This window comes from Mesoplodon mirus (assembly GCF_964341445.2).
Source record: "Mesoplodon mirus genome assembly, chromosome: 4".
Taxonomy (NCBI): Eukaryota; Metazoa; Chordata; class Mammalia; order Artiodactyla; family Ziphiidae; genus Mesoplodon; species Mesoplodon mirus.
Genome location: NC_138979.1, coordinates 151,483,437 through 151,510,679, shown reverse-complemented (window position 1 = coordinate 151,510,679; position 27,243 = coordinate 151,483,437). Strand labels below are relative to the sequence as shown.

Below are 27,243 nucleotides of genomic sequence, written 5' to 3'. Positions count from 1 at the left end.
GCCTTGAGTCACTTCCCCCGCCATGCCCCACCCCGCCCAGGCGGCCTCCCCTCCCAGGCTCCAGTGGCTCAGCTTCCCTGGCCCCGCGCCCTCACCCCTCTTCCCGCGAACACGCGGGAGCATCCTTCCCCGCCCCCATCTCCTAACTGAGGGGGTGCCTGTGCTTTTGCACACCCTGGGGAAAGTCCCCGGGTCACGCGGTTGTGTGTGGGGAGCCTGACGCTCAGGCTCGTCTCCACGCTTCCGCCTACAGAGTCGCGACTAGCGACCGTGGCAAAGCCACCCGGAGCGCGGGCCGACCCCCCGCCCGGCCACTTGAGCGGGCGGGCGGGCGCGCACCTACGCACGCACGCACGCATGCACGCACACCGACCCTCTCCCCGCCCCTCTGGTGCGCCAGCTACGAGGCGCGCGATCACGTGGGCCCATCCCAGGACGGCTGGCGCGGGAAGCCGCGCGAGAGCGGGCCGCGGGGTGCGTGAGCCGGCGCCGCCGCGTGACGTACGCGGCGCGGGAGCCGCCCCTCCCGCACGGAGGAGTCAAGCGGCCGCCCGCCGCGGCGGCCTCTGGGTAAGTGATGAGGCCCGGCCCCTGTGGGCTGCCCCGGGCTCAGTCCCTCCCGTCGCGAGCCGCCTGGGGCGGTGGCCTGCAGCTGCGTCGGTCGCGGGACAGATGCAAGTAGCTGGGGAGGGGGGTGTTTTTGGTCCGTTTGAGATGTCAGTCAGGGCAGTGGAGGAAAATGGCAACCGCGAGTGAGAACTGGGCCGAGGAGGTCCAGAGCTGCCCTTCGCTGCCCGCACCAGGCGGCTGCCGGGGCCTGACGCAGGCCCGGAGAGGGCGCGGGGGCGCATTAACGGCACGGAGTCCTTCCGGCTGCCAGTCCGGGTGCGAGTGGCGCGGGAAGCCCCGACGGGCCTGAGGCATTCCCCATGCAGCCGCACCCCCGACCCCTCTCGCCAATGGGCGGGTCTCCAGGTGTCACCTGCGGGGCGCTGCAGCCACTGTCCTCCCTTCCCCACCCCCGTTTGTGATTACCCCGTCTCTAGGGCAGGAAGTCCCCATCATCCCCATAATTAATTTTTCTTTTTTCAGATTATATTAATCTCATTCTGAGCAAAGTTAGTTTTTCTTTTTAAAGCTTGCTCCATCTATCACTGCCTTCTCTAGCACTCATTATTTGGAGAAAGCAAGCAAGCTGTTGTCAAGCTGCTCTAAGCTGTACCTGGAAATTGACAGCAGCTATCATGTTTCATAAATTAACGCCCGTTTCCCCCCAATGGCATGCATTCTCTTGAGACTAAAGTCTTTTTGGCAAAGCTGTTGATTCTCAAAGGATGTTGTGAAGTGTGTAAAGTACACTTTGTAATCACAAATTTTTTTTTTTTTTTTTTTTTTTTTTGTGGTACGCGGGCCTCTCACTGTTGTGGCCCCTCCCGTTGCGGAGCACAGGCTCCGGACGCGCAGGCTCAGCCGCCGTGGCTCACGGGCCCAGCCGCTCCGGGGCATGTGGGCTCCTCCCGGTCCGGGGCACGAACCCATGTCCCCTGCATCGGCAGGCGAACTCTCAACCACTGGGCCACCAGGGAAGCCCTGTAATCACAAGTTTTAAAGCTGAAAGGGGCCTTATAGAAAATGCAGTTCATCCCTCTCATTTTACAGATGAGGACACTAGGCCGAAAGACGGTGTAGCTTGATCGAAGTCCCATACCTCTTCACTAACTGGACTCCAAGGCTCTAGATGCCTTGGTCGTTACGCTCCTCGCCACTGCTGGAGTGCGGTGCCAGTTTAACCCACGCACTGTAGAGACTGTCTGCCAGAGGTGATTATGTTTGACTTGATTCCGGTTATTGAGAAATCAGACTTGGCTAGTGTGATGGCTCTGGTATCCTAAGGAATGCGGTTGACTATTTCTAGGTGGAATAAGCTGCCTATTAATGTACTTTGGGATCAAAGTTTGTCGTCCCCCCCCCCCCCAAAATTCAGCCCTATTCTATGCAAGAGTAACCAAGGTTTACAGCATTGGTTGCTTCCTTAGGTAAAGGCATCAAAGACCTCTTTAGCAATATGCATGTGCTTTAATTAAGTGTAAATTATTAATCCATTATCAAACATCAGCTCCTTAATAGGGAACAAAACACCGATGGGATAGGAAGCAGAATAGATGAGTTCTGATGGCTGGGAGATTATCAGGAAGCAGTGGAGCATCACAGGATGGTCAGCAAGAAAAGAGGAGGGGGCCTCACATGACTTGCTACACCTTTTTGCCCAGCCCTGTTCTGAATGTCTTGGAGGTAGTAGAGGGATTCTGCTCAGGTGTGGTCACTGTTTATTGAGTACCTGCAGTGGCTAGCTGCTTTCATAGACGGATTTTGAATACTTAGCAAAAAGGAGGTAGTATTGTCTCCATCTTACAAGTGAGGAAAGAGTCTCAGAGATTACCTGGCTTCGATGATGCAGTCATTTGCAGTAGAGTTCAAGCCTAAATCACTTTATCTCCCAAGTCCGGTCAGTGCTCTTTTGCATTAGATCTTGCTACCACTTCTAGCCAGGGAGGGGATGAGAGAATCGCCTGTGGCTGATTTATTGGCGCCTGTGGTTGCCCAGAGAGGCTGAGCAGGACTTTCAGCTGCCCTCTATGCCTTAGAAAGTGGAGCTGTGTGCTTCCACCCTATCTCCTGAGGGGAATGCGAAGGAGCCAGGCTGTCTAGCTGGGGAGGAGGGGCCCAAGTGCCTTGGCCATAAATTACCCTGGCCAGGGCTGTGCTGGGAAGTGTTGCATAATGCCCTCCTCACCACTGAACCAAAGTGATTTATTTACTATGGTCCATAGATGGTGCTTGACCATCTTGTTAAAGAAAAACTTCTCCATTTTAGTAATAACAGGGCCAGAAAAGCGTTGAGGGTTTTTTTCCCCCTTGTCTTAAAAAGCAGCACAGGTGCTCTTATCTTGATAAATTATAAAGTATTTCTGCACCACTTCCTGTGCCCCCTTTCTGCTTATTTATTCCAAATTGCATGTGAACTTCAGTCTTTTGAGAGAAGAGTGTTAAGAAAAATACTGTTCCAGTTTGTAGTTACCAGCACAGGCTATGGAGTCAGATGTAGCTTTTGATCCCCACTTTATACTGTTTGCTAGTTGTGTGTCCTAAGCCTAGGTTTTTTCCTCATCTGTAAAATGGAAATAAAAATAATACATATAGTCATGGTGAGGATTAAAAGAGATAATGTGCATAGAGCATTTAGCACAAGGCCTTGCACATACTATTTATTCTGTATAATAATAGCTATTGATAGTAACTAAACAGTATTTCCTCTAGGATAGAAAAGATATTGCTACTTGAACTTGCTTAGGGAAAGTGGAGGAAGAGGAAAGAAAGTAACAAACATCAGTTTCAGGATTATTGGTTGAATTTATTAACACGTCTACTTTCCCTTTGCTAGTAGGAATTTTTTTTTCTTTCTTTTTTTTTTTAACCTTACCTGGAGAAAAAGTGTTTATAGTGTTAAGTTAGTTATTTTTGAAAATTTTCGAATTCATTTCTTCCCTGGTTACAAATCAGTCATACAACGACTTTTTGTTCCCCCTGAAAAACCCTAGGCACTTTAAGCAAATGGTTTCATTAGCCCATGTGGATAACGTGTTTGTGGAACATTCCATGGCAAAGGAAGTAGTGGTTCACCTATATTCAGAAGTTATAATCATCCTTGTTTATACCGTATTCTAGGTGTGGACTAGCATTGTTGTTTTCCAGCTTTCTCCTGTCCTGTGAGTAGCTTATTCTTCTTTCAGAAATGCATAGTTTATTTTTTTTAGCAGACTAAGAAGAATCTTTTCCTTTCCTTTACGGGGTTCTGGTATTTTTAAAGTCCAGTAGCAATTTGCCCTCACTGGTGTTAGCATTCTTGTTTGCCTGATGTTGCGGCTTTATCAGGCATCCCACATGTTGGTTAGATGGGGGTAGATATGTAGTAGGCTGGCTGTGACTGCCAACAGGCAGGAGGCCCCAAACTAACGTTTCCCTGTTCCGTTAAAGGTTTCTAGAGCATGACTGCTTTTCCTGTGTCATCTACCATGTCTGCTTCTTACCCTCTTCTCTTATACTCTCAGTGATTTTCATAAGCAAATGCCTAGAATTACTGCAGGTTTTACCTCACACAATAATTTTCAGATTTGGAATTTCCATGTCATTTTCAGCTATTATGAAAATAGGTGTAATGGTGTATGAGAGAGTTAAATACACCTCTTTTTCCTAAGTACTTTTTTAAAAGTTTGAAAATGTTGTGTTCTTTGTCCTCCCACAATACCCATCCTGTTAGTTTGGGAATATTTTTGTTTCTTTTTTTTTTTTTTTCTTTTTTTTTTTTTTGCATTACGTGGGCTTCTCACTGCTGTGGCCTCTCCTGTTGCGGAGCACAGGCTCCGGACACGCAGGCCCAGCAGCCATGGCTCATGGGCCTAGCCGCTCCGCGGCATGTGGGATCTTCCCGGACCGGGGCACGAACCGGCGTCCCCTGCATCGGCAGGCGGACTCTCAACCACTGCACCACCAGGGAAGCCCTGTTTCTTAATCTGGCTAATATTTTAGTTTAAAGTTAAAATTAGAATTACAGTAGTTGATTTTTGTTCATTTATTTTATTTTATTTATTTATTTTTTTGCGGTACGCGGGCCTCTCACTGCTGTGGCCTCTCCCGTTGCGGAGCACAGGCTCCAGACGCGCCCGCTCAGCGGCCATGGCTCACGGGCCTAGCCGCTCCGCGGCGTGTGGGATCTTCTCGGACCGGGGCACGAACTCGCGTCCCCTGTATCGGCAGGCGGACTCTCAACCTCTGCGCCACCAGGGAAGCCCGATTTTTGTTCATTTAATGTAACTGGTATAATTCCCACATTTTGAGCACTTCTTGTGAAATTGTGTCTTTTTCTCTGTAACTTTAGTTTGTGAAATAGTCTCTAGGGTTTCCTTTGTCCCTTGTTCTTTTAATGCAGTGGTTCTTCGTTGAGGCATTATATTAGAATCACCTGAGGAGCTTAAAAAAGGATCTGTGCCTTACCCTCAGCAGTTCTGTTTGGGTTCATCTGGAGTAAGACTCAGGCATCAGTACAACTCTACATGGAAGGTTTTACGATGCAGTCGGCAGTTAGAGCCACTATTCTGGGGTAAAATGATTTCTGCAAACATTCTCTTGGTTATAAAACGTTACACCACCACAATCATGTGAAAGTACATTAAAAAGTTAAAATCCTTGGGCTTCCCTGGTGGCGCAGTGGTTGAGAGTCCGCCTGCCGATGCAGGGGACACGGGTTCGTGCCCCGGTCCGGGAAGATCCCACATGCCGTGGAGCGTCTAGGCCCGTGAGCCATAGCCACTGAGCCTGCGCGTCCGGAGCCTGTGCTCCGCAACGGGAGAGGCCACAACAGTGAGAGGCCCGCGTACCGCAAAAAAACAAAACAAAACAAACAAACAAACAAAAGTTAAAATCCTTGTATAAAGTCTTATTATGTAGCACTCTGGATATTTCTGCTTTTACCTTTGTATTTATAGCCATGAGTAAGTATCTCAAAAAAGCTGTGCACATTCCTGGGCTAACTTTCCTGTCTCCATGTCTTAACAATAATTAATAATAAAGTCACAGTGGTGAGAACCACAAAGAAAATATCTAAGACTTTGTTTTCCAGAGAAACAGATGTCTTACTCCTTTTGTTTCTTCTTAAAAGATTCTTATAGCCTGCAAGAATGAAAAGCTGTGTATTCTAGGACATCACTCTGGCTACCATAGATCTGAGAGTTCAGTCTAACTATTATAATAGATTTTAAAAAATAAATAAAAATCAAAGATGTTGGATATCAAGCTAACTTTGAATTCAGCTAACATAGATACTAGTATTAAGCTGTTCTAGCTTACTTAGTTTGAGCTAACCCAGAGTTATTGCAGTCTAGTAAGTAAACAAGGTTTTTGTAGTCTCTTAAATATCAGTGCCATTATTATAAATACCACTTTGATAACAGATAAAGCATTTTAAGATGTAGGACTGTTACATTTGGCTATAGTATTTGTAAATATAATGATAGGTTATTTTTTTGCAACTTCTCTTACATTTTGAATTTCCACCAAAAATTCTCACATGTGACTTCTAAGATGTTTCTGTATACATAGGAAACTTTGGCTATCCCACATACTAAAGAAAATAAAATGAGTGGTCAAAAAATGATGAGCAAAGGCTATATAAAAAGCCTAGCTAATAATCTGCAAAGTAAGTTACATTAGAAAAATGTTCTGAATAACTTTGTGATGTATTGGCTCTATTAACATGAGGTAAAATCTGATTGTGCTGCCTTAACACATGAAAGGTCTATTATGCAAACAAATTTAGATGAACTTATATATATGTGTGTGTGTGTGTGTGTGTGTGTGTGTGTGTGTGTGTGTGTGTATGACTTCTTTTTTTTTTTAACAGATTTGAGTTTGTTTCATGTTATAAACTTGGAACATTTATCCCCTTATTTGATTCAATATAGTTGCAAAGTCTTCCATCAGTATATATGTTGAAAGTTCTAGATGGGAATTTTGAAGAAAGGGCACTGAATTTGAAGTCAGACTTGAACTGAAGTTCTACCAGCACCATTTAACAGCTAGTTGTCTGACTTTGGGTACCTTTCCTGCCTTCTCTGAGCCTGTGGTTTCTTAAGCAGAAAATGGAAGTAATACAGTACCTGCTTCACTACCTCATAGGATCAAAAAAAGATAGTGTAGGGCAGAGGTTCTCAAAGTGTGGTCCAAGGACCCCTTGAAGGTTCCTGAAACCCTTTCAGTAGGTTTACAAGTATCTCCCTTTTGCCAAGGCCAAATTCTCTTAATACATTTGAACCAAAACAACATGTGGCAACAGACTGATTGCAGAAACAGAGAAAAGAACCCAGCTGTATTTTTTAAAGCCAGGTATTAAAGATGATTGCAAACTATAAGGCAATGCCACCCTTCTCACTTAAAAAAAATTATTTTTTAGAATAAATGTGTTATTTATATTAATATGTAATGGGTTTATTGTTATTTCAAATATATTAAAATTTAAAAAAATTCTCTTAATTCTGCATATGGTAAATATTGATAAATATAATCCACATAAACAGCAGTTCTTAACCGCCCTTAATACTTTTCTTAAGAGTGTAAATGGATCTTGAGACCAAAACTTTTTAGAACTGCTGATAAAGCGTGACAGCTGAGTTCCTATCAGGACAATTCTGCAAATAAAAATTATAAACTTGGAAAAAATTTTTTAAAACGACCAGATGGTATTCGAGAGTGACAAAAAGCAAGCAGAAACTGGAATGAGGTCTATGCTTGGAAGAATGGAACAGCTGTGAATAATTTTCCATTTTTATGGCTTTTAGCCTGAGAGAAGGCCCCAGTTGGGGACATGAGGGGATGGCTAAAACTGTGATAATAACCCGTAGTCTTACTTGCTTGAAGAAAAGAGGACAGAGTTCAGAGTGACCACACAGGTAGAAAGTAAGGAGGAAAATCCTAGAAAGGTTGTTGGGGGGAGACCCCAAATCCTGTATCTAAACTGAGCTTGGATCTCTTACCAGCCCCTAAACGTATACTTGTGTTGATCAGCCTCCAAACAGCACACCTAGCACTAAAAAAACCGCCTCCTAGAGAAATGGAAATAAAAACAAAAACACATGGGACCTCATGAAACTTCAAAGCTTCTGCACAGCCAAGGAAACCATACACGAGACCAAAAGACAACCCTCAGGATGGGAGAAAAGATGTGCAAACGAAGCAACTGACAAAGGATTAACCTCCAAAATTTACAAGCAGCTCATGCAGCTCAATAACAAAAAAACAAACAACCCAATCCAAAAATGGGCAGAAGACCTAAATAGACATTTCTCCACAGAAGATATACAGACTGCCAACAAACACATGAAAGAATGCTCAACATCTTTAATCATTAGAGAAATGCAAATCAAAACTACAATGAGATATCATCTCGCACCAGTCAGAATGGCCATCATCAAGAAATCTAGAAACAATAAATGCTGGAGAGGGTGTGGAAAAAAGGGAACACTCTTGCACTGCTGGTGGGAATGTGAATTGGTACAGCCACTATGGAGAACAGTATGGAGGTTCCTTAAAAAACTAAAAATAGAACTACCATATGACCCAGCAATTCCACTACTAGGCATATACCCTGAGAAAACCATAATTCAAAAAGAGTCATGTACCAAAATGTTCATAGCAGCCCTATTTACAATAGCCAGGACATGGAAGCATCCTAAGTGTCCATCGACAGATGAATGGATAAAGAAGATGTGGCACATATGTACAATGGAATATTACTCAGCCATAAGAAGAAACGAAATTGAGTTATTTGTAGTGAGGTGGATGGACCTAGAGTCTGTCATACAGAGTGAAGAAAGAAAGAGAAAAACAAATACCATATGCTAACACATATATATGGAATCTAAGAAAAAGAAAAGAAAAAAAGGTCATGAAGAACCTAGGGGTAAGACGGGAATAAAGACACAGACCTACTAGAGAATGGACTTGAGGATATGGGGAGGGGGAAGGGTAAGCTGTGACAAAGTGAGAGAGTGGTATGGACATATATACACTACCAAATGTAAAGTAGATAGCTAGTGGAAAGCAGCTGCATAGTACAGGGAGATCAGCTCCATGCTTTGTGACCACCTAGAGGGGTGGGATAGGGAGGGTGGGAGGGAGGGAGACGCAAGAGGAAAGAGAGATGGGAACATATGTATATGTATAACTGATTCACTTTGTTATAAAGCAGAAACTAACACCATTGTAAAGCAATTATACGCCAATAAAGATGTTAAAAAACAAAAATACTAAACCACAGGGAGGCAGAACTTGGAGTTTAAGTTCAGCCTAGTTAATTTGCAAAAAACAAAAACATCAGTATGCTTTAGAAGAATATTACAGTACCTAGAGTCTTTAGTAATCACAGTGTCTAAGATATTATCCACAATGACTAGACATATGAAGAAACAGGAAACTGTCACCCTAATTAGTGGAGATTGACCCGAAGATGACCCAGAGGTTGGATTTAGCTGAGAAGATTTAAAGCAGCTACTATAACTATGCTCAAGGATGTAAAGCAAAATAAGGTTGTAATGTGTGAACAGACTGGAAATCTTAGCAGAGAAGTAGATACTAAGAAAGAATGACATGAAAATTTTAGTCCTGAAAATATATCTGAAATAAAGAATGGGTTAGATTAGGAATGACGGTGAACTTGAAGATAAGTAAATAGAAATGATCTCATCTGAAGCAGAAAGAGAAATAAATCATTGTGTGTGAAAGTTCTCTATAAACTTCAACACTCTATATTAGCATCAGGGATTAATAGGTTTCTTTCAAGGCCTAAACTCACCTCTTCCCTCTGCATATGGACTGACTTCATAGTTTGTAAAATCAATGCCATCTAAGAGTACATTCAAATTCTCTCTCCTTACCTCAACTATCTGTTTTCCACCATCAGAAAAAGAGATTGCTTTTTTCTGCATGGCTACCTGCTACACCTATACTTTTCAAATTAATTAATTAATTTTTGTCTGTGTTGGGTCTTTGTTCCTGCGCGTGGGCTTTCTCTAGTTGCGGCGAGTGGGGGCTCCTCTTCGTTGCAGAGCGTGGGCTTCTCATTGTGGTGGCTTCTCTTGTTGCGGAGCACGGGCTCTAGGTGTGCAGGCTTCAGTAGTTGTGGCATGCGGGCTCAGTAGTTGTGGCTTGCGGGCTCTAGAGCTCAGGCTCGGTAGTTGTAACACACGGGCTTAGTTGCTTTGTGGCATGTGGGATCTTCCCGGACCAGAACTCAAACCTGTATCCCCTGCATCGGCAGGCGGATTCTTAACCACTGCGCCACCAGGGAAGTTCCTACACTTACACTTTTGATTGCATTCTTTCCGGCTTCTAGAGATTACACCCCTCTTCAGCCTGAAAGTCTTTGATCTGCAGTTCCCTCAATGTCCTGTTCTGTCTGTACCTACCCTTTATGACCTCTGCTTTCTGACATTCCCCTGCAGTCAGATAGTTTGCTCTTGCTGCTTTCCCAGACTGTTGTCAGAGGTCACCAGAAACCTCTTGGTCAGCACACTTGGGGGTGTTTGTAATAGGCCTCATCCTGTGTTTCTCTGCAGCATTTTATACCATTGCCACCTCCTCCCACCAAGATTCTTGCCTTTTCTTTATCTCTCTCAATGACAATATATTTTCTTATTTCTCTTCTTCTGTCTAGTTGTACTATTCTTGTCTTTCAAGGATTCATTCTTAGCTTTTTTCCCGTCTTATTTCACTCAGTAGTCCCATCTAATCCTGGTGACTTGAGCCTTGTTATTGCAGAGAATCTTCTTTCCAGTGCTGCCTGTTGTCTCCACTGGTAACTAAACATTTCTACTCAGATGTCCTAGAGTGGACACATCAAACTCACTGTGTCCAAAATGAAACTTCTCTCTTACCAAGCCAGTTTCTGTGCCTCTCCTCTGGCGTTCTGCTATGCTACCTTTGTATCAACCTAGCACATGGCAGTTACTCTGCAAATAGGACCCAAAGCAATGAATGAATTCTTCCAGTTACCCAACCTGGAATTCTGAGCCTCACTTTTGACTTGCTCTTCTCTGTGGCTGACCACATCCAGTCCTCTGCCAAGTCATGTCAGTCTCCATCTGGTATATCTTCCTGTATTCCTTTCTTCATTCCCACTGCTGTTGTTTGGATATTGCAGAAGGCTACTTTGCTGGTCTTTATTTCTCCGTGCCTTTCCCTTGCTAATCTTTTGTGTATGTTGCTACTAGAGCAGTTTTGATTCCCAGGCCTAATGATGGTGATTTTACTCATTCTTTTTTTTTTTTTTTTTTTTTTTTGCGGTACGCGGGCCTTTCACTGTTGTGGCCTCTCCCGTTGCGGAGCACAGGCTCTGGACGCACAGGCTCAGCGGCCATGGCTCACGGGCCCAGCCACTCCGCGGCATGTGGGATCTTCCCGGACCGGGGCACGAACCCGCATCCCCTGCATCGGCAGGTGGACTCTCAACCACTGCGCCACCAGGGGAGCCCTACTCATTCTATTTTTTTCTGCCTAGAATGCTATGTTCACCTTCTGCCTGTTCATCGAAATCCAGTTCAAATGGATTATTTTTCATTGGGTTTCCTGTCATTTATCTCCCCCTCATAGTGTGTTCTCCAACTGCTGTAATTGGCCCTTACCACTTTTACTTCATGTCATAGTTACTGTGTTTTATGATTTGTCTCCCCTGTTAGCCTATAATCTTGACTGCAACATCATTGTAATTTTTTTCTGTCCCCATGCCTTGTACAAGGCATGCTTTCGAATATTTTCTCTTTGTTAAATTTCTCTTCACAAAATACTTGTTCGATAAATGAATTTAACTGTTACTCATAGAACATTAACCACCGATTTTTGTATATGTGGCTTTTTAGTGTGCTATTTTCATTTCCACATGGTTCAACAGTTCACTATACTAATGCACTATATGTATAAATATATATGTATATATGGAACTGTTGAGAACATTTATGATCTGAGGGGGGTTTTTGGGGACAGTTTTAAGACTGGTTTAAGGCACTTCAATTTGAACCATTTTATTGAATCTAAGACATGTTTTCACATATTGAAATCTCCAATATGGAATTTTATTTTGGTTTTTTAATCTCCTTATAAATTGGTGGTATTTTAGAATCAGGAAAATGTGGTAAATACAATAAATATTGACTTTTGGTTAAATGGCCTTTTGGAACAATACCCACAACCTGGATTTTCGTTTATATTCTTAGAAGATAGACTCAGGTCTTTGTACGTTCTGTTATCTTATTTCTTATTTCATTGCTGCTTAAAAGCTTTTAAAATGAGATGGTATGGGAGAGTTTTGTTTTGTATTTTTACTTGGGGGGAGGAGTAAGGGAAACTACTACGTTTGAATTAGTAGGATTTTTAAAAGTAATGATGCCGAAAGCTCAGTTTCTCTGTACACTGGTGCAGAATTGAATCTTGGAGACAAGAGTTTTGGGTGAAGTAGAAAAGGATAGCTTTATTACTTTGCCAGGCAAAGGGGGACACAGTGGGCTCCTGCCTCTAAAAACTATGTGTCCCAACTTGGAGAGGATACTGAGAAGTTTTATAGTAATGGTTCCAAGAGGGCATGATCAGCTCATGGACATTCTTCTGATGGGTTGGTGGTGAGGTAAGTAGGAGTCAGCAACATCAACCTTCAGGTTCCAGCTGGTCTGGGGTCTGCATGCTTGTGGGCAGCATACCATCGTTAATCTTAACTTCTCCCACCTGGAGGGGGTTTCAGTATCTCCAAAACAGCTCAAAGATATTGTTGTGTGTATCCCTTGATGGGGAACCAAGACCTTGCACAAAGGCTGCACTATTGTTTCTATGACTGTTTATTTCTCTCTGGTCTAGCATCCCCTCGTTTCCCGAATTAATAACTGCTTTAATCTGCCTGTTGGAATTCAGGGAAGGTCATGGAGGCTGAATGAAACCTATGTCTTGTAATCAAAGAAATGGGGGACACAGAAAGCCTTTGTGCCCAGGAGCCCCACAGGGCCCTGCTCAGTATCATAATGTATGAATGTAGAGTTGAAAGAAGCAAGTTGCAGGATTCCTAAAGTATAATATTATTTGTATAAAATTTTAAAACATGCAAAACAATACCAAACGTTCTTAAGGAATCTGAACACATTCAGTAAGAATGTGATAATGTACAGGAGAGTCATAAACACCAAAATCAAGATGGTGGTTACCTTTGTAGGCAAGGTGGGTGGGGGGGTAGAGTGTGGGAGAGATGCCAGGGTGTCTCTACCCTGTTTATAATGTTTACTTCTTGTGCCCAGGGGTGGGTGCTTGTTACCTTGTTCTCTTTACCTACTGTCTGTCTGAAATATTTCAACATTTTCAAACAGTATAGTTCCCCCCACCCTTAACTCTCTGCTCCCTAGTTTCCCTCCCAGAAGCAAAATTGGTTTCTTTGAACCTTTCCAGACATGTGTATATAAACAAAAATATATTTATGTGTAAATTCCCCCACCTTTAAAAATAAAATAACCACTACCACTTTTACATAAATAGTAGTCTTCTCTACACAGTTTTACATTTTGCTTTTTTTACTTACTATGTCTTGGAGATTATTCCTTATTAGTACATTATATATGTAGTTTTAATAAAAATAGATTTAACCGGGCTTCCCTGGTGGCGCAGTGGTTGAGAGTCCGCCTGCCGATGCAAGGGACACGGGTTTGTGCCCCGGTCTGGGAAGATCCCACATGCCGCGGAACGGCTGGGCCCGTGAGCCATGGCCGCTGAGCCTGCGTGTCCGGAGCCTGTGATCTGCAGCGGGAGAGGCCACAACAGTGAGAGGCCCGCGTACCGCAAAAAAAAAAAAAAAAAAAAAAATAGATTTAACCTTTTATCAATAATAATTGCCTTTATCTTTACCAGTTATAATCTAGACTTTATCCACTAATAAGTATAAATGTTTGTTTTGCTGTGTCACATTTGCTTAAGCAGTAGGAAATCTGGGTTTCTCCCTGATTCTTTGCAGGCTTCCCAGGGTGCTTGATGTGTAGACTGTTCCTAGGTTCCTTCAGTTGATGAGTCGTGTTTTTTTGTGGGAGGTGGAGAGGGAGGACCTTGGGGCTCTCGAGTCCAGTGCCTGGGTTTGAATCCCCTGCTTTGCAACATACGAGCAGTGTGATCTTGGGTCAGTTAACTCTCTGTGCTGATTGTTTCTTCATCTGTAAGATGCATTGAGTATTTCCTTTCTCATAGAGTTGAACTGAAAATTAAATGAGTGAAAAATGCCTGACATACAGGAAACAGTATAAACCGTTGACTATTTTTATTATATTATCCACCACTCAGCATTTTGCTGCCCAAGCTCCTGCTAGTCTCCAGACAGCTAAACCCACACTCTCATCACTGACCTCCTTAAGACTTTGGTCTCTCTGGTTAGTAGGAAAACTTCATTTCTTTTTTTAGGACCTGCTTTTTTAGAGGAGGTTCTCCCAGCACCCCAGGGATGCCCTTTATACCACAGCTGCCTTCTCTCTGCACAGTTGAGGTGGAGAGGGTGGAGGAAGGAGAAGGTGGCACAGCCTCCCACCTCCCAGGGCCCTCATGAATGTTCTTGCTGCTCTGCTCACACTAGACTTCTCCGCCAGAATTCTTTTGCATGTTCTTCCTCATGCGTGATTTTTTCCCCTGAGACCAGTGGTCCCATCCTTCATTCTACTTCATCGGGAACCTCCATGCTTGTATGTGTCTGAGTCCAGTTAAGGTCGGGCTTAGGTTCTTTCCCATCGGGCTTCAGGCCCCGTGTGAATCTGGGGATGTGGCTTGACATCTATTTTAAGGGAGCCTGTGACTGATAAGTTACCCAAACATTATATGATAGTTAGGAGGCCAGTGTCCCCTGAGCATAACAGAGGATCCCTAAGGAGCAGTGACAGCTCTAGCCCAGGCTGGACACACTGTAAAGTTATTAACATATTTTATAGTCAACATTTGAATAGTAGTTTCCATTACAAGGTGCTTTTCACATAACTTATCTCATTTGGCCCTGAGGCAAGGATCAGTACCTCATTCCCATTTTTGCCAGTGAGGAAACTGAGGACTAGAAACTGTGGTTGCATAGATAAAAAGGGACAGATTTCCTTTCACGTCTTTGTCACCACACCAAGCCACCTTCTTACCAGATTTTAAAAAGGCCACATTTTATCATTTCAGCAGGGTTGAAATCAATTGTCATAATGGGGTATTTAATGTTAGCTAAGTTTGGTGTAAAATTAACAGTATTGAAAACTGTTGAATAATTTCATTTAAATTTAGGTCTCCTTGTATTCTCTAGGTTTGTGTGATCTATAGCCAACCTTGTAAAAAAAGAAATCTATATTATCCTTTTTCTCAGGGCCACAATGGACACAGCTAGCCATAGCCTTGTCCTTCTGCAGCAGCTGAACATGCAGCGAGAATTTGGTTTTCTGTGTGATTGCACAGTTGCTATTGGAGATGTCTACTTCAAAGCCCACAGAGCAGTGCTTGCTGCTTTTTCTAACTATTTCAAGATGATATTTATTCACCAAACAAGGTAAGGATGTGCTTTTGTAAATCAGAAGAATTTTTGATACTGTGATAGAGCCAAGCCTTATTATAATCTCATTTTGGGGATTCTTTGTTACGGGATCACCTTAGGAAATAATAAAAATTTATAATTTTTTTACACATCTGTCATTAAACTCTGTGTAGGGTCCATGGTAGAAGATAAGAATGAAAACAATAATGGCTAAAATCTATTGAAGGCTTATACCATAAACAAGCACTAAGCATTTATCTAATGTAAATTCTGTTATCCATACTTTGTTAGAGAAAAAGAAACTGTAACTGAGTTGTTAAGTAACTTGTCCATCTAGGATTATACAGCTAATATATTAAACTCAAGTGCAAATCAGTGCTCTTAATCACTAAGTCATTAATTTCTCTTCCATAACACTTTCATAGCAAGGTTTCAATGTCATAACTCTGCCCACTTTATATTCCGTATTACAGTTCAAATGTCATTTGTTTCAAATATTTTTTCAAAAAAAATTTTTTTAATTTAGATTGCCCCAGCATGGGGTATTAAGGAGGGGGCTATAAAGTGGTATCCAGATTCTGAGCTCTTGGAAAAAAATAGCTTTAATACCTCCTAGGTTAAAAGTGATGCAACACTGTATGATTTTTTAAAAGACCTTACATGGTGGGACTTCTCTGGCGGTCCAGTGGTCAAGACTCTTTGCTTAAAAAAAAAAAAAAAAAAGACTCTTTGCTTCCAGTACAGGGGCCGTGGGTTCAATCCCTGGTCGGAAACTAAGATCACATGCCAGGTGGTGCAGCCAAAAAAAAAAAAGTTTATAGTCTAAGAGAGAGGTAATGCATGTAAAGAAAATAATTGCAGTGTAATTGATCTCTTTGCGCCTCAGTTTCCTTCTCTGTAAAACACTAGAATAATATACCCACCCCATGGTATTGAGAAGATTAAATGGATTAATAATATTAAAGTGCTTAGAACAGAGCTTTGCACTGTTAGCTGCTGCTATTAATAGTTACTGTGATGTCTATAATAGAAGTGCTGCACAAGGTAGAGAGGAGTGTCAGCAGCCTTATTTTGAGAAGGTTGGAACAGGTTTTACAGAGGCTCTGAATGTTGTAGGATCAGGAGGAGTTTTTCAGATGTTGTAGAGGAACGCAAAAAGTTACAGTTGCAGGCAAAGGGGGAAAGTGCATGAAAACATATGCAGATATGAACCAGGCTAGCACATTCAGAAAATGGAGTAGATCAGAATGATTGGAATATATGACACAAAGGGGAGAGGAGGTTAGAGTCGGGGACAGGTCATGGGTAGTCTTTTCTGCCACGCAAAAGAGTTTTCTCTCCGACTTAAGTGTCAGTGTAGAAACTAGATTAGAAACACTACCTTCCCATAAGCCTCATCTGAGACCGGTGAGTTGGTTCAGCTCTTAAAGCACCTGGTGTGTACCAGGCACCATGCTAAACTAAACGCAGGGGATACAGAGGTAGCAGGCCTACTTTGTGGTATCTCTGTTGAGCAACTAAAAATCCTCAGTTAAAAGAGCTCTGTGCTGATATCAAAAACCCCTGCCACAGACCATGGCAGTGAGGTAAGAGTCACGGGTAAGAGTGAAACCCAAGAGAGAATCCTAAAATGTCAGGACTAAAGAAATGGATTGCCGGCGTACTGACACTTGCTTTCTGATGTATTGACACAAACTTTTGCTTCAGGGAAGGTAAGTCCATCAACTGATTCCATTGTTCCTTGTCATCCAGCATTTCCCTCAGGTTGTTTTTATCCTAATTTTGCAGGGTGTTTCCTGATTTCTTGTTACACAGTTATTTCCATCTATTTTCTGAATTCTAGATTCATATGTGAAAATTGGGCTTGAGATTAATTTAAACCTTTTCAAAGTTACACTTGTATTCATTTGCGATTTAAAGAGTAGATATATTAATACAGTTTGGAAGCCAAAATAAGGTTAGTGTGATTTAAAATTCTAAATAGTACCAATTCCAATAGACCCTTTTAAAATTTTAGTTATTTTTTATTATGGTACAATATATGTAAACATAAAATTTGCCTTTTTAACCATTTCAGTTTGTACAGTTCAGGGGCATTAATCACATTCACAGTGTTGTGCAACCATCACCAGTATCTATTTCTAAAACTTTTTATCACCCCAGAAAGAAACTGTAACCATTAAATAATAACTCCCCATTCTCTCCACCTGCAAGCTCCTGGTAACCTCTAATCTATTTTCTGTGTCTATGAATTTTCCTAATCTAGATGTTTCTTATAAGTGGCATCATATAAAATTTGTCCCGTTGTGTCTGGCTTATTTCACTCAGCATGTTTTCAGGGTTCATCCATTTTGTAACGTATATCAGAACTTCATTCCTTTTTATGGCTGAATAACATTCCATTGTATGTATATACTGCATTTTGTTTATCCATTCATCTGCTGATGGACACTTGGGTTGTTTCTAGCTTTTGGCTAATGTGAATAATGCTGTAATGAACATTGGTCTATAGGTATCTATTTGAGTTCCCGATTTCAGTTCTTTTGGTTATATACCCAATAGACTGTTAAGTTCCTTAAGAGCAGGGTACCTATTTTATTCATCATTTTTCTACCCCCTGGCATGCAGTTTGAGTGCATATCACTTAGGAGTCACTAATTAAATGTTGAACTAATCAGAATATCTGTGTTTCTTAACTTTAGGCAGTAGATTGAATACATGAAGACTTGTTGCTGCGCCATAAAACTGGTATACAATGAAAATTTAAGCTTTTGTTGCTGAGTTTCATCAAGGCAGATTGCTAAGTTAGAACTTCTTAGGAAGAAACTGCTTTAGCCTAAGACTGTGTACTGTTAACTAAAAGGCCAACCGGGTTGTTTCATTCTGTGTGGGTCTGTTTTTTTGTTTTTAACAGTGAATGCATAAAAATACAACCAACTGACATCCAACCTGACATATTCAGCTATTTGTTGCACATTATGTACACGGGGAAAGGGCCAAAACAGATTGTGGATCATAGTCGTTTGGAGGAAGGGATTCGATTTCTTCACGCCGACTACCTTTCTCACATTGCGACTGAAATGAATCAAGTGTTCTCACCAGAGGCTGTGCAGTCCTCAAATTTATATGGCATTCAGATCTCAACGACCCAAAAAACTGCTGTCAAACAAGGGCTGGAGGTCAAGGAAGCTCCTTCCAATAACAATGGAAATAGAGCTGCTGTCCAGGGTGACCACCCCCAGTTGCAGCTCTCTCTTGCTATTGGGCTGGATGATGGCACTGCAGACCAGCAGAGGGCCCATCCTGCTGCCCAGGCCTTGGAGGAGCACCAGAAGCCCCCCGTGTCCATCAAGCAGGAGAGATGTGACCCCGAATCTGTGATTTCCCAGAGCCATCCCTCACCCTCTTCAGAGGTGACAGGCCCTACTTCCACTGAAAGCGGTATCAAAATACACCTATGCCATTACTGTGGGGAACGTTTTGATTCCCGTAGTAATCTAAGACAACATCTCCATACCCACGTGTCTGGATCCCTCCCATTTGGTGTCCCTGCTTCCATTCTGGAAAGTAACGACCTTGGTGAAGTGCATCCACTTAATGAAAATAGCGAGGCTCTTGAATGCCGCAGGCTTAGCTCCTTCATTGTCAAGGATAATGAGCAGCAGCCTGACCACTCACACCGGAGTACCACAGAGCCTTTGCAGATCAGTCAAGTGTCTTTGATCTCCAAAGACACTGAGCCAGTAGAATTAAACTGTAATTTTTCTTTTTCAAGGAAAAGAAAAATCAGCTGTACTATCTGTGGTCATAAATTTCTCCGAAAGAGCCAATTACTGGAGCACATGTATACACACAAAGGTAAATCTTACAGATATAACCGATGCCAAAGGTTTGGTAATACATTAGCCCAGAGATTTCAGCCATATTGTGACAGCTGGTCTGATGTCCCCTTGAAAAGTTCTCGCTTGTCGCAAGAACAGTTAGACTCATCTTGTGCCTTAGAGTCAGAACTCACACAAGAAAATGTGGATACTATCCTGGTTGAGTAGCAGTTTCTCCTTCAGGATTTTTGTATCAGTTCTGAAAAAGAAAACTCACATGCATTTTTTTTTTTTTTTTCTTTTTGCGGTACGCGGGCCTCTCACTGTTGTGGCCTCTCCCATTACAGAGCACAGGCTCCGGACGCGCAGGCTCAGCGGCCACGGCTCACGGGCCTAGCCGTTCCATGGCATGTGGGATCCTGCCAGACCGGGGCACGAACCCGTGTCCCCTGCATCGGCAGGCGCACTCTCAACCACTGCGCCACCAGGGAAGCCCTCACATGCATTTTTTAATTCATAAATTATTTTTCTCCTCAAGTTCTATTGACTTTTTCTTTACCATTTATCCATAGTTTTAAGGTTGTATGTATTAGATAGATCTTCTTATTGTAAGATATATTGATACATAGCTACTAAAATGTAACCTTCAATTAGGGCTGTGAACTTTTCATAAATTAAATCACAATTTAGAAATCAGAAATCAATAAAGAAGTATGGAAGTTTTTCCAGGTTGTAGAATCTGTAAAATCAAATTGAATATGAAATAAGTGAAATCTTTTTTGAAGAATATTCTAGACTATCACTTTTGGTTAATGTTCCACATGAATTAAGCCCTTATGAGGATTATTTTAAAATATTTTCTGCCATATAGGGAATTAATAGTTTTTAGTGCATAACTATATGTTATAATGTATAAAACATTTGTTTTAAGGCATAGCTATACCAAATCATGAGTAGTTTTAAATTACTTTTTACTTACTAGCTCTGCAACATCTTATGTGGCTTTATTTATTTTTTTTAAACACTGAGCATACCTCATTTTCAATAAAAAATATTTAAGAGAGAGAAGGGGAGAAGAGTCAGAAACACACACAAAAACTTAAAGAAACAGTAAGATACATACACATGGATAAGCATAGAAGCCCCTGGTGTTAGAGACAGAAATTCAGATAGATCTGTGTTGACTGACACCCTAGTGTTGTTATCTTAATCTAGAGTGTTTTCTTAAAGACCTTAAGGGAGTTTGAGATTTTTATGACCAGAGGTTTACATGAGCTTATGAGGTAAATGATAAAATACAAATCATCTTTCTACCCACAGTATCAGAAGATTTTCTAGGCTACCTGGGTTGACATTAATTTTCTAATAATCACCTGAAAAGGTAATTTTTCGGTGGCACAATTTTAACTTTTTTCTGGTCCATAAAACCAGTAGAGTAGATACAGTCAGTGTCCTAGAACTATGTTTAAAATGCATGACAGCCTTCCCTCTGTGAATCAACTTAACTCCCTTTTATATTGGTGAAACTTACAAAGCTAAAATTCCAGAAAAATTAAAATTGGTGGACTGAATGATAGATTCTCCTGCTCTGTGTAGCTGGGAAATAGCTGGTTAAACTTCAGCACAGAGGATAGACGTAAATTGTTTCTGAGATGTTTAAATTTAAAATACTAGATAGTCAAAGATAACAAAAGAGAAAGGCTTCAGAACAGCCTTATCTTTTTTTGTATGCTGCCCTGCTAAATTCTAAACCTCACAGGTATTTTAGTAAATTTAATAAATTTGGTTTGTGAAGATTAGAATTAAACTACATACAGAAACTGTTTGATCTCCTTCCTGACTGCTCACTTCTGCGGTTATTTCCTGACATCAGAGTTCCTCAACAGTATCCGAGTTCAGTCAGGAGGTAGCTCAAAGAGAAATCCAGCTCATTCTAAGGGCACAAAGGTTTTCTCTGGGTTATCAGTGAGTTTAGGTGAATTATGAACTGATAAGTTTTTCTTAAGGAGTGAATGAAGAAAACCAGTGGACATTGTCTAAGGTGGTTGAGTTTCTGTCCTAGACATGGATGGGAAGCCTTGTGGGGCTTGATATGTGTTAAGAGCAAAATCTAAGTAGCTGTTGATACAGAGTCAGTTGTATTGGGAGTAGTTAAAACAAATGTATTGCTCTTTAGTGTCAGAACTGCATCTAATCTTATACGTAAATCATTTAAGTAATTATTCAAACTCATACTGTCCTCAAAGACTTCATCTCATAGGATGAACACAAATATTAACATTGATTTCATGTATCTTAGGCTATTCTAGATATATTCCCTAGCCTTCTTCAAGTAAAGTTTTATTTTTCTCATTTAGATAAAAATTTTCCTGATTTTTCTCTTCTGTTTTCTTTCCTACTTGCTCAGTCATTAGTCGTTGACACAAAAAAGTGTGTATAGCTAAAGGGTGGAAGTAAGTGTGCATATGAATTGTGGTGTTGGGCAGCAGTTCAGGGCAGAGTCTGGATGTGGCAAAAGTTTGCTTTTGGCTGACTGTCCATGATAGACAACATTAACTGAAAGCAGAGATATATCTACTTTTGTTGGTTGTTAAGAAAAGAGTGCTTAACTGTATTTTTATTCTTATTCATAAAGTTCCTTTTAATATTAGGAATTCAAAACAAATGTTCTTTCCTTCATCTTCACAGTATTCTGTCTGTATTAGGAAGTGGGAAAATGATTACTCCATTTTATAGGAAAAAAATCCCAAAACCTGGGTTCCAGAGAGCCAGTGAATAGTGGTGTGGGGAATGACCCCAGTTTTATCGTTTTCATTCATTCAACAGGAATATTTTAAAAATAGCTATTTTATGACTAACACTGTGCCCTGAGTGTATTTTTTTAAGACACGATTCCTCACTAAGAAAAATCTGCTTTGTATAAAAAAAGTCCTTCCAGCAAAACCCTTTAGTTTTGACTATATCATTTGTAAAATGGAGCTATTATCTTAGCCATATAGTATGGTTTGCATGATGATTACCAAACTCTTAAAACTGGAAATGCTGTGTATACCTTAATGTATTGGGCAAGTACTAGACAGACATTTTCCTTTTGGATCAGCTTAGAATTTTCCCTTCTTTCTAGATCCCACATATAATTGTTCTCTGGAGGAAAACAGATTGTTTCAGTATTTGTCCTTATTAGCCTATTGTCAGAACTCAGTATCTGATAAGTGCAGTCTGCCTTATAAGAAAACCAAAATTTCTCGATTTATCTCCTGAGATTATTCTCTCTTTCTCTGATTTTCTGACTTCCCATCTGTAAAGTGTCTGTAAGCAATCCCTACCTCACAGGGGTGTTGTGAGGATTTGTATTAAAACTGTGTTAGGTTCTATCAGTATTATTGGTAAAAACCAACCATATAAAGAAAACTACATTCTACATGTTTTCTGCAGCTAAACCTATTAACTTTAGTATTCCAACTCATAAATTCTAGAATGTCTTAAAAGCAGTCATGTACTACTTAATACTCAATAATTAATTGGCAGAATTCTTTTTTTTTTTTTTTTTTTACAAATACTCTAGAAACAGCAGTGTTGCTAGAGTTCCTATTCTACCTACCATAGTTTAACCATCAGTATTTCTCTTCAGCCTTTAACAAGGAGGATATTAATTCTTTGGTGTTATTGGGAATGAAACCTTGCCAAGTTCAACTTTATTTAAAGTTCCCCCAAACATATTGTTTACATATAGGAAAAGGAACAAAAAAGCAATGGAGAGAATACCATTTTCATTTCTCTGATGTAGGTCATCTAAAAAGTAGATGGAGACCAGAAATGGAGCAGGGCAAATAACCGAGTAATTCATTATGTTTTGTCAAAATAGTAAGGCTTCACTTAAAACTGAAGGAAATACATATTAATCATGGAAGAAGATAGTCTGGAAAATGTATAATTCCACTGATGTTTATTTGCACAGGCAAATTCTTGATGTTGTAACTGAGATCCTTGAGAAGTATCCATTTTTTTGGTAGTAATTGAGGTAAAAATAGGCCATGTGAAGAATTTTTATAATGTAACTTGTATCTTTGTATGTTTTAAACTAAATGTAGCTCTGTGGTATTTTATTACAATTAATTTTTGAATTCCTAAGAATGAAATCTGTACATTTTTATTCTTTGCTGTACTTCTGTGTTTGTATGGTTGGACTTTTTTGAAAACTGGTAAGATTATACAATCCTATGCCTGGTTGTCTTAAATATAAGGAATTACAAACTGTGATTTTTGTCTTCAAGACCTGGAAGAATCCTTTGTGCTTCAGTGTATATCTGTGCCACACTTGATTAATTAGTAGATATTGCTCCAATGCAACTGATGTTAACTGTCATCAACTCTTCTATTTTGTGCCAAATAAAGTCATTTAATCAGATTAAATAAAATATCAACTTTAAATACTTTCAGAGAAACTTGGATTTCAAAAACCTGTAGCAAAAAAAGAAGGCAAAAGGGAATTCCCTGGCGGTACAGTGGTTAGGAGTCCACACTTTCACTGCCGAAGGCCTGGGTTTGATCCCTGGTTGGGGAGTTAAGATCCCACAAGCTGCACAGCACGGCCAAAAAAAAAAAAAAAGAAAAAAAAGAAAAAACTTGTACAATGAAAAAGGGCCCCTGAAGAAATCTTCAAAGTACTAGTAATAGTAACACATAATACAGGAGACTGAAATCAATAATATATTGTATGGTTAAACTCTTCCACCTAATGTATTGTGAGTTTGCTTCAGAAACATTATTTCAGAAAGTTTCGTATTCTCCATTTGGAATGAAAACTGTGAACTTCATGTATTTTATCATGACAAATTAATGTGACTTGATCCTAAACAAAACCTTCTATTAGCTCAGCTTATAGAATGTGTTCTTATTTTACAGCAGTGTCTGCCAAATGTTGTCTTCCTAGTGTTGATGTAAGTAGTCTCTGTACCAGGTAACATTTTGGATGTGTGATGCAAAAATGCATCAGTGAGTCCAATTCTTACCAACCATAATCTGTGTTAATAGAATAGTGGTGTCCTAATCAAGTGCTTTCCAACTGCCATCTCTGGAAAGAAAGGTAGTATGTAGTCATTTCCCAGAAGTTTCTTGCTTTGCTCCTTCCTTTCTTCCCTATTTTCTCTCTATCTCCTCCAGTAGCGTAATCTGCAACAGTGGTTCTTAGCCAGGACATATTAGTCAGGTTCTCCAGAGAAACAGAACCACTCTGCGTGTGTGTGTGTGTGTGTGTGTGTGTGTGTGTGAGAGAGAGAGAGAGAGAGAGAAAGATTGATTGATTGATTGATTATAAAGAATTGGCTCATGCAGATATGGAGGCCAAGTCCCAAGATCTACAGTTGGTAAGCTGGAAACCCAAGGAAGCCGATGGTGTAGTTCCAGTCCAAACTTCGCAGTTTGAGAATCACAAAGGCAGGAAAAGACCAATGTCCCAACTTAATAGGCAGAAGTTACCCTTACTCTCAGGAGGGTCAGCTTTTTCTATTCAGGCATTCAACTGGTTGGACAAGGGCCACTCACATTAGAGAGGGTAGTCGTCTTTACTCAGTCTACTGATTCAAATGTTAATCTCATCCAGAAACACAGACACATCCAGAATAATGTTTGACCAAATATCTGGGTATCCCATGGCCCAGTCAAGTTAGACACATAAATTTAACTATCACACGGGGTGGTCCCCTTGCACCATGGTGAAATTTGGCAATGTGGAGGTGTTTTGGGTTGTCACAACTGGGTGGGGGTAGGGGAAGGTTGCTGCTGGCCTCTAGTGGGTAGAGGGACCAGGGTTGCTCTAAACATCTCACAGTGTAGAGTATAGGCCCCACAACAAAGAGTTTTCCAGCCCAAAATGTCACTAGTGCCGAGATAGGCTACTCCTGGTCTAAAAGGGCGAAGTAAGTTTTGTGAGGATTGTCAAGAGCTAAAGGATACAAAACTTAAATTTAGCGATTTTTGTCCCAGTCACCTTTGAAGTTAATACAGTTCTTATGGAGTATGAGATGTGTTTGTTCAGAATTAAATTTCTATTTGTATTCACTTTTATGCCATCTTTTCAAAGGTACAAAATGTGATTATTAAAAATCATAGATGTATTAAGCAACAAGACAGTTTTAAGTCTGTTCATAGAACCTTTGAACTAAACAATTGTGTCTCTAATAAGGTCTCTCTGAAATTAAAATGTGATCAGTTTGTAATTTGTGTAAATATTTAATCTGGCCAAAAGGTGGCACCAGTGTACCTTTTAAAAGTCTATTTTACATTATGCTCAAATTTGGCATCACTGTTTGCTTAATTCACATTTATTTAATACTTAGCTATTCCTGGATCTTGCTTCACTTTATAGAGTCATGACTAATGAGAATCTTCCTTGAATCCCATAATATATTAGGTACTGAAATATATTGACATTCCTCTTTGATCAAGATGCTTCAATTTACCTGTATAGCAGCAGATAACTTTTTAAAATATCACATTTAGTGTGCTTGTTATATCAAGCATTTCTGAGGATTCTTTTAAGTCTTTAACATTAAGCCTTCTGAATTTTAGTCTCAATCACATTTGTTCTTATAATCAGACAGCAAACTCAGTTTTTAGTGTTCTGCCTGGTCAAGAGATAAATCCAGGGACATTTGAGTAAATACTCCCTAGTTTCTTACCTCTTGCTTCTTTTCTTCATAGCCACAACCTGTGAGTTTGGCCTGTATATTATTTTCTGAAATTTACTTTCTCTTTCAACTGTGATTCAACAACTGGCTTTCTAAGCTGCTGTTCTTTATCCCTTTCTTCCCTCACTTCCTTCCACCAGTTTCATTCTCCGAGATGGTTGAGACATTCTCTAATAGAGTTCTTGTACCTTCCAATACTGAGTGAATACAGGCTACCCTTTCCTCCCCATAATTTCTGCTTGCAATTTACTGTTAATATTATCCTAGGACTTTGTACCTCATCACCAAATGCTTCTCTTAAATTTATTTTACAACTGATTAGCCAACTTGGGAGAATGAACCTGCTTCCTCCCAGATAAATTCTCTTCCAGTATTTATATAATGTTGAAACTTTCTTCATTGAAACAACTTGGTGATATTGTATCAAAATAATGGAAATAAAGGATCTTCCCTTAAGCTATTAGAAAACCTTGGTGTCCTTTTATGTCAGAAACCTGAAGGAATAGCAGTGCTCTGGGAGAGCTTCTCTGCACAACTGAACTGGTCCTTGCTCTCTTGGGAGCTTGGGGAGAGGCTTGTGCAGGAAGGAGGCCTGGGAAGGAGGCCTTCATCAGCTGCAGTTGTTACCCATTGTCTGATCTATGCTATTACTGAATTTCAAGAAGGTTCATGTTAGATTTTTGTGGACCAAACAGGCCTTTGAGGAATGAGATCTTGTGAATTTAGCTCTGCCACATTCTTCTGTAGTGGAAGCCATATGGTACTTAGTCCAAACCATATGTAGGAAAGTACCTAATTTAAAAAAAAATCTTTTTTTTTTGGTTTCTGGCATTTGTACTAAGTGCCTTGTAGGGAGGAAAATCTAAAAAGCCTATGGTGGTTCTATAGGAAAAGGATACAACATTTGCAAAGATAAGGGAAAAGGTTTTAAAATGCAGACCAAAGATTCCAGTGGAGTGAATCTCAAAGGATTTTTTTTACTGGACCAGTTCTCATTTCCCAACATTGCCCTTCTTTCACATATGTGCATAGTCTGTTCTGTGAGCTCGGTGGTACCTGTCCTCTCTATCACAACATTTTAAAGTGTGGCAGGAGAGGCATATAAATGGAAGGCTCCTTTTTAAAATTTTAAACATTTCCTGTTTCACTGTTAACATCACCGGTTTTGCAGATCTCTCAAACTGGTGGTTATGTTCAGACCCACCACGTAGAGCCATGCAAATTATGCACAATAAGCGCTAGGGGGCGCCACTCACCAAATGCGTGCTTCTGGAGTTGGGCTGTATGGTTTGAATAGCTGTGCAAGGCAGCCCCGCCTTTCCTTATCCTGGTTTAAATGTTGAGTCTAAGAAGCCCTTATTTTGAATTTCTGCAGCAAGTAGCAGTTTTCACTGATGCAGCCAGGAAATTATATTAAAATACACAGGTGGTATAAAGAACAATGAAATCAAAATAAGAAAAAATGAATACTCCCTATAGGTGACACAACTGTGTGTTTGTCAAAATGTGTAGGACTGTGCACTACAAAGGGTGTATTTTACTGTATGTAAATTGTACCTTAATGAAAAAAAGGTTAAGACCACCCAGATAAATATAGAGTCTTGGAGCTTAA

The 27,243-nt window shown here is 40.7% G+C and overlaps 1 protein-coding gene across 5 annotated transcripts; it reads left to right on the top strand.

Annotated features, from left to right (window-relative positions):
- Positions 1-333: 333 nt before the first annotated feature.
- Positions 334-26,060, top strand: ZBTB25 (zinc finger and BTB domain containing 25). Of its 5 annotated transcripts, none has more exons than XM_082617649.1 (4): positions 487-570; positions 1,660-1,820; positions 14,957-15,136; positions 18,036-26,060. In XM_082617649.1, the coding sequence occupies exons 3-4, from the start codon at positions 14,964-14,966 to the stop codon at positions 19,168-19,170; spliced, it is 1,308 nt and encodes a 435-aa protein (XP_082473775.1). In that variant the 5' UTR covers positions 487-570; positions 1,660-1,820; positions 14,957-14,963; the 3' UTR covers positions 19,171-26,060. The 5 variants fall into 5 exon arrangements, with proteins under 5 accessions (XP_082473776.1, XP_082473775.1, XP_082473774.1 ...); XM_082617648.1 differs by lacking the exon at positions 487-570 and adding an exon at positions 600-674; XM_082617647.1 differs by lacking the exon at positions 487-570 and adding an exon at positions 799-885.
- The last annotated feature ends 1,183 nt before the right edge of the window (positions 26,061-27,243 follow it).

Coding starts and splice junctions, on each gene's coding strand:
- ZBTB25 (XM_082617646.1), top strand. CDS start 740: ATGGCAACCGCGAGTGAGAACTGGGCCGAGGAGGTCCAGAGCTGCCCT. Junction 886..14,956: donor CCTTCCGGCTGCCAGTCCGG/GTGCGAGTGGCG, acceptor CCTTTTTCTCAG/GGCCACAATGGACACAGCTA. Junction 15,137..18,035: donor ATATTTATTCACCAAACAAG/GTAAGGATGTGC, acceptor TGTTTTTAACAG/TGAATGCATAAAAATACAAC.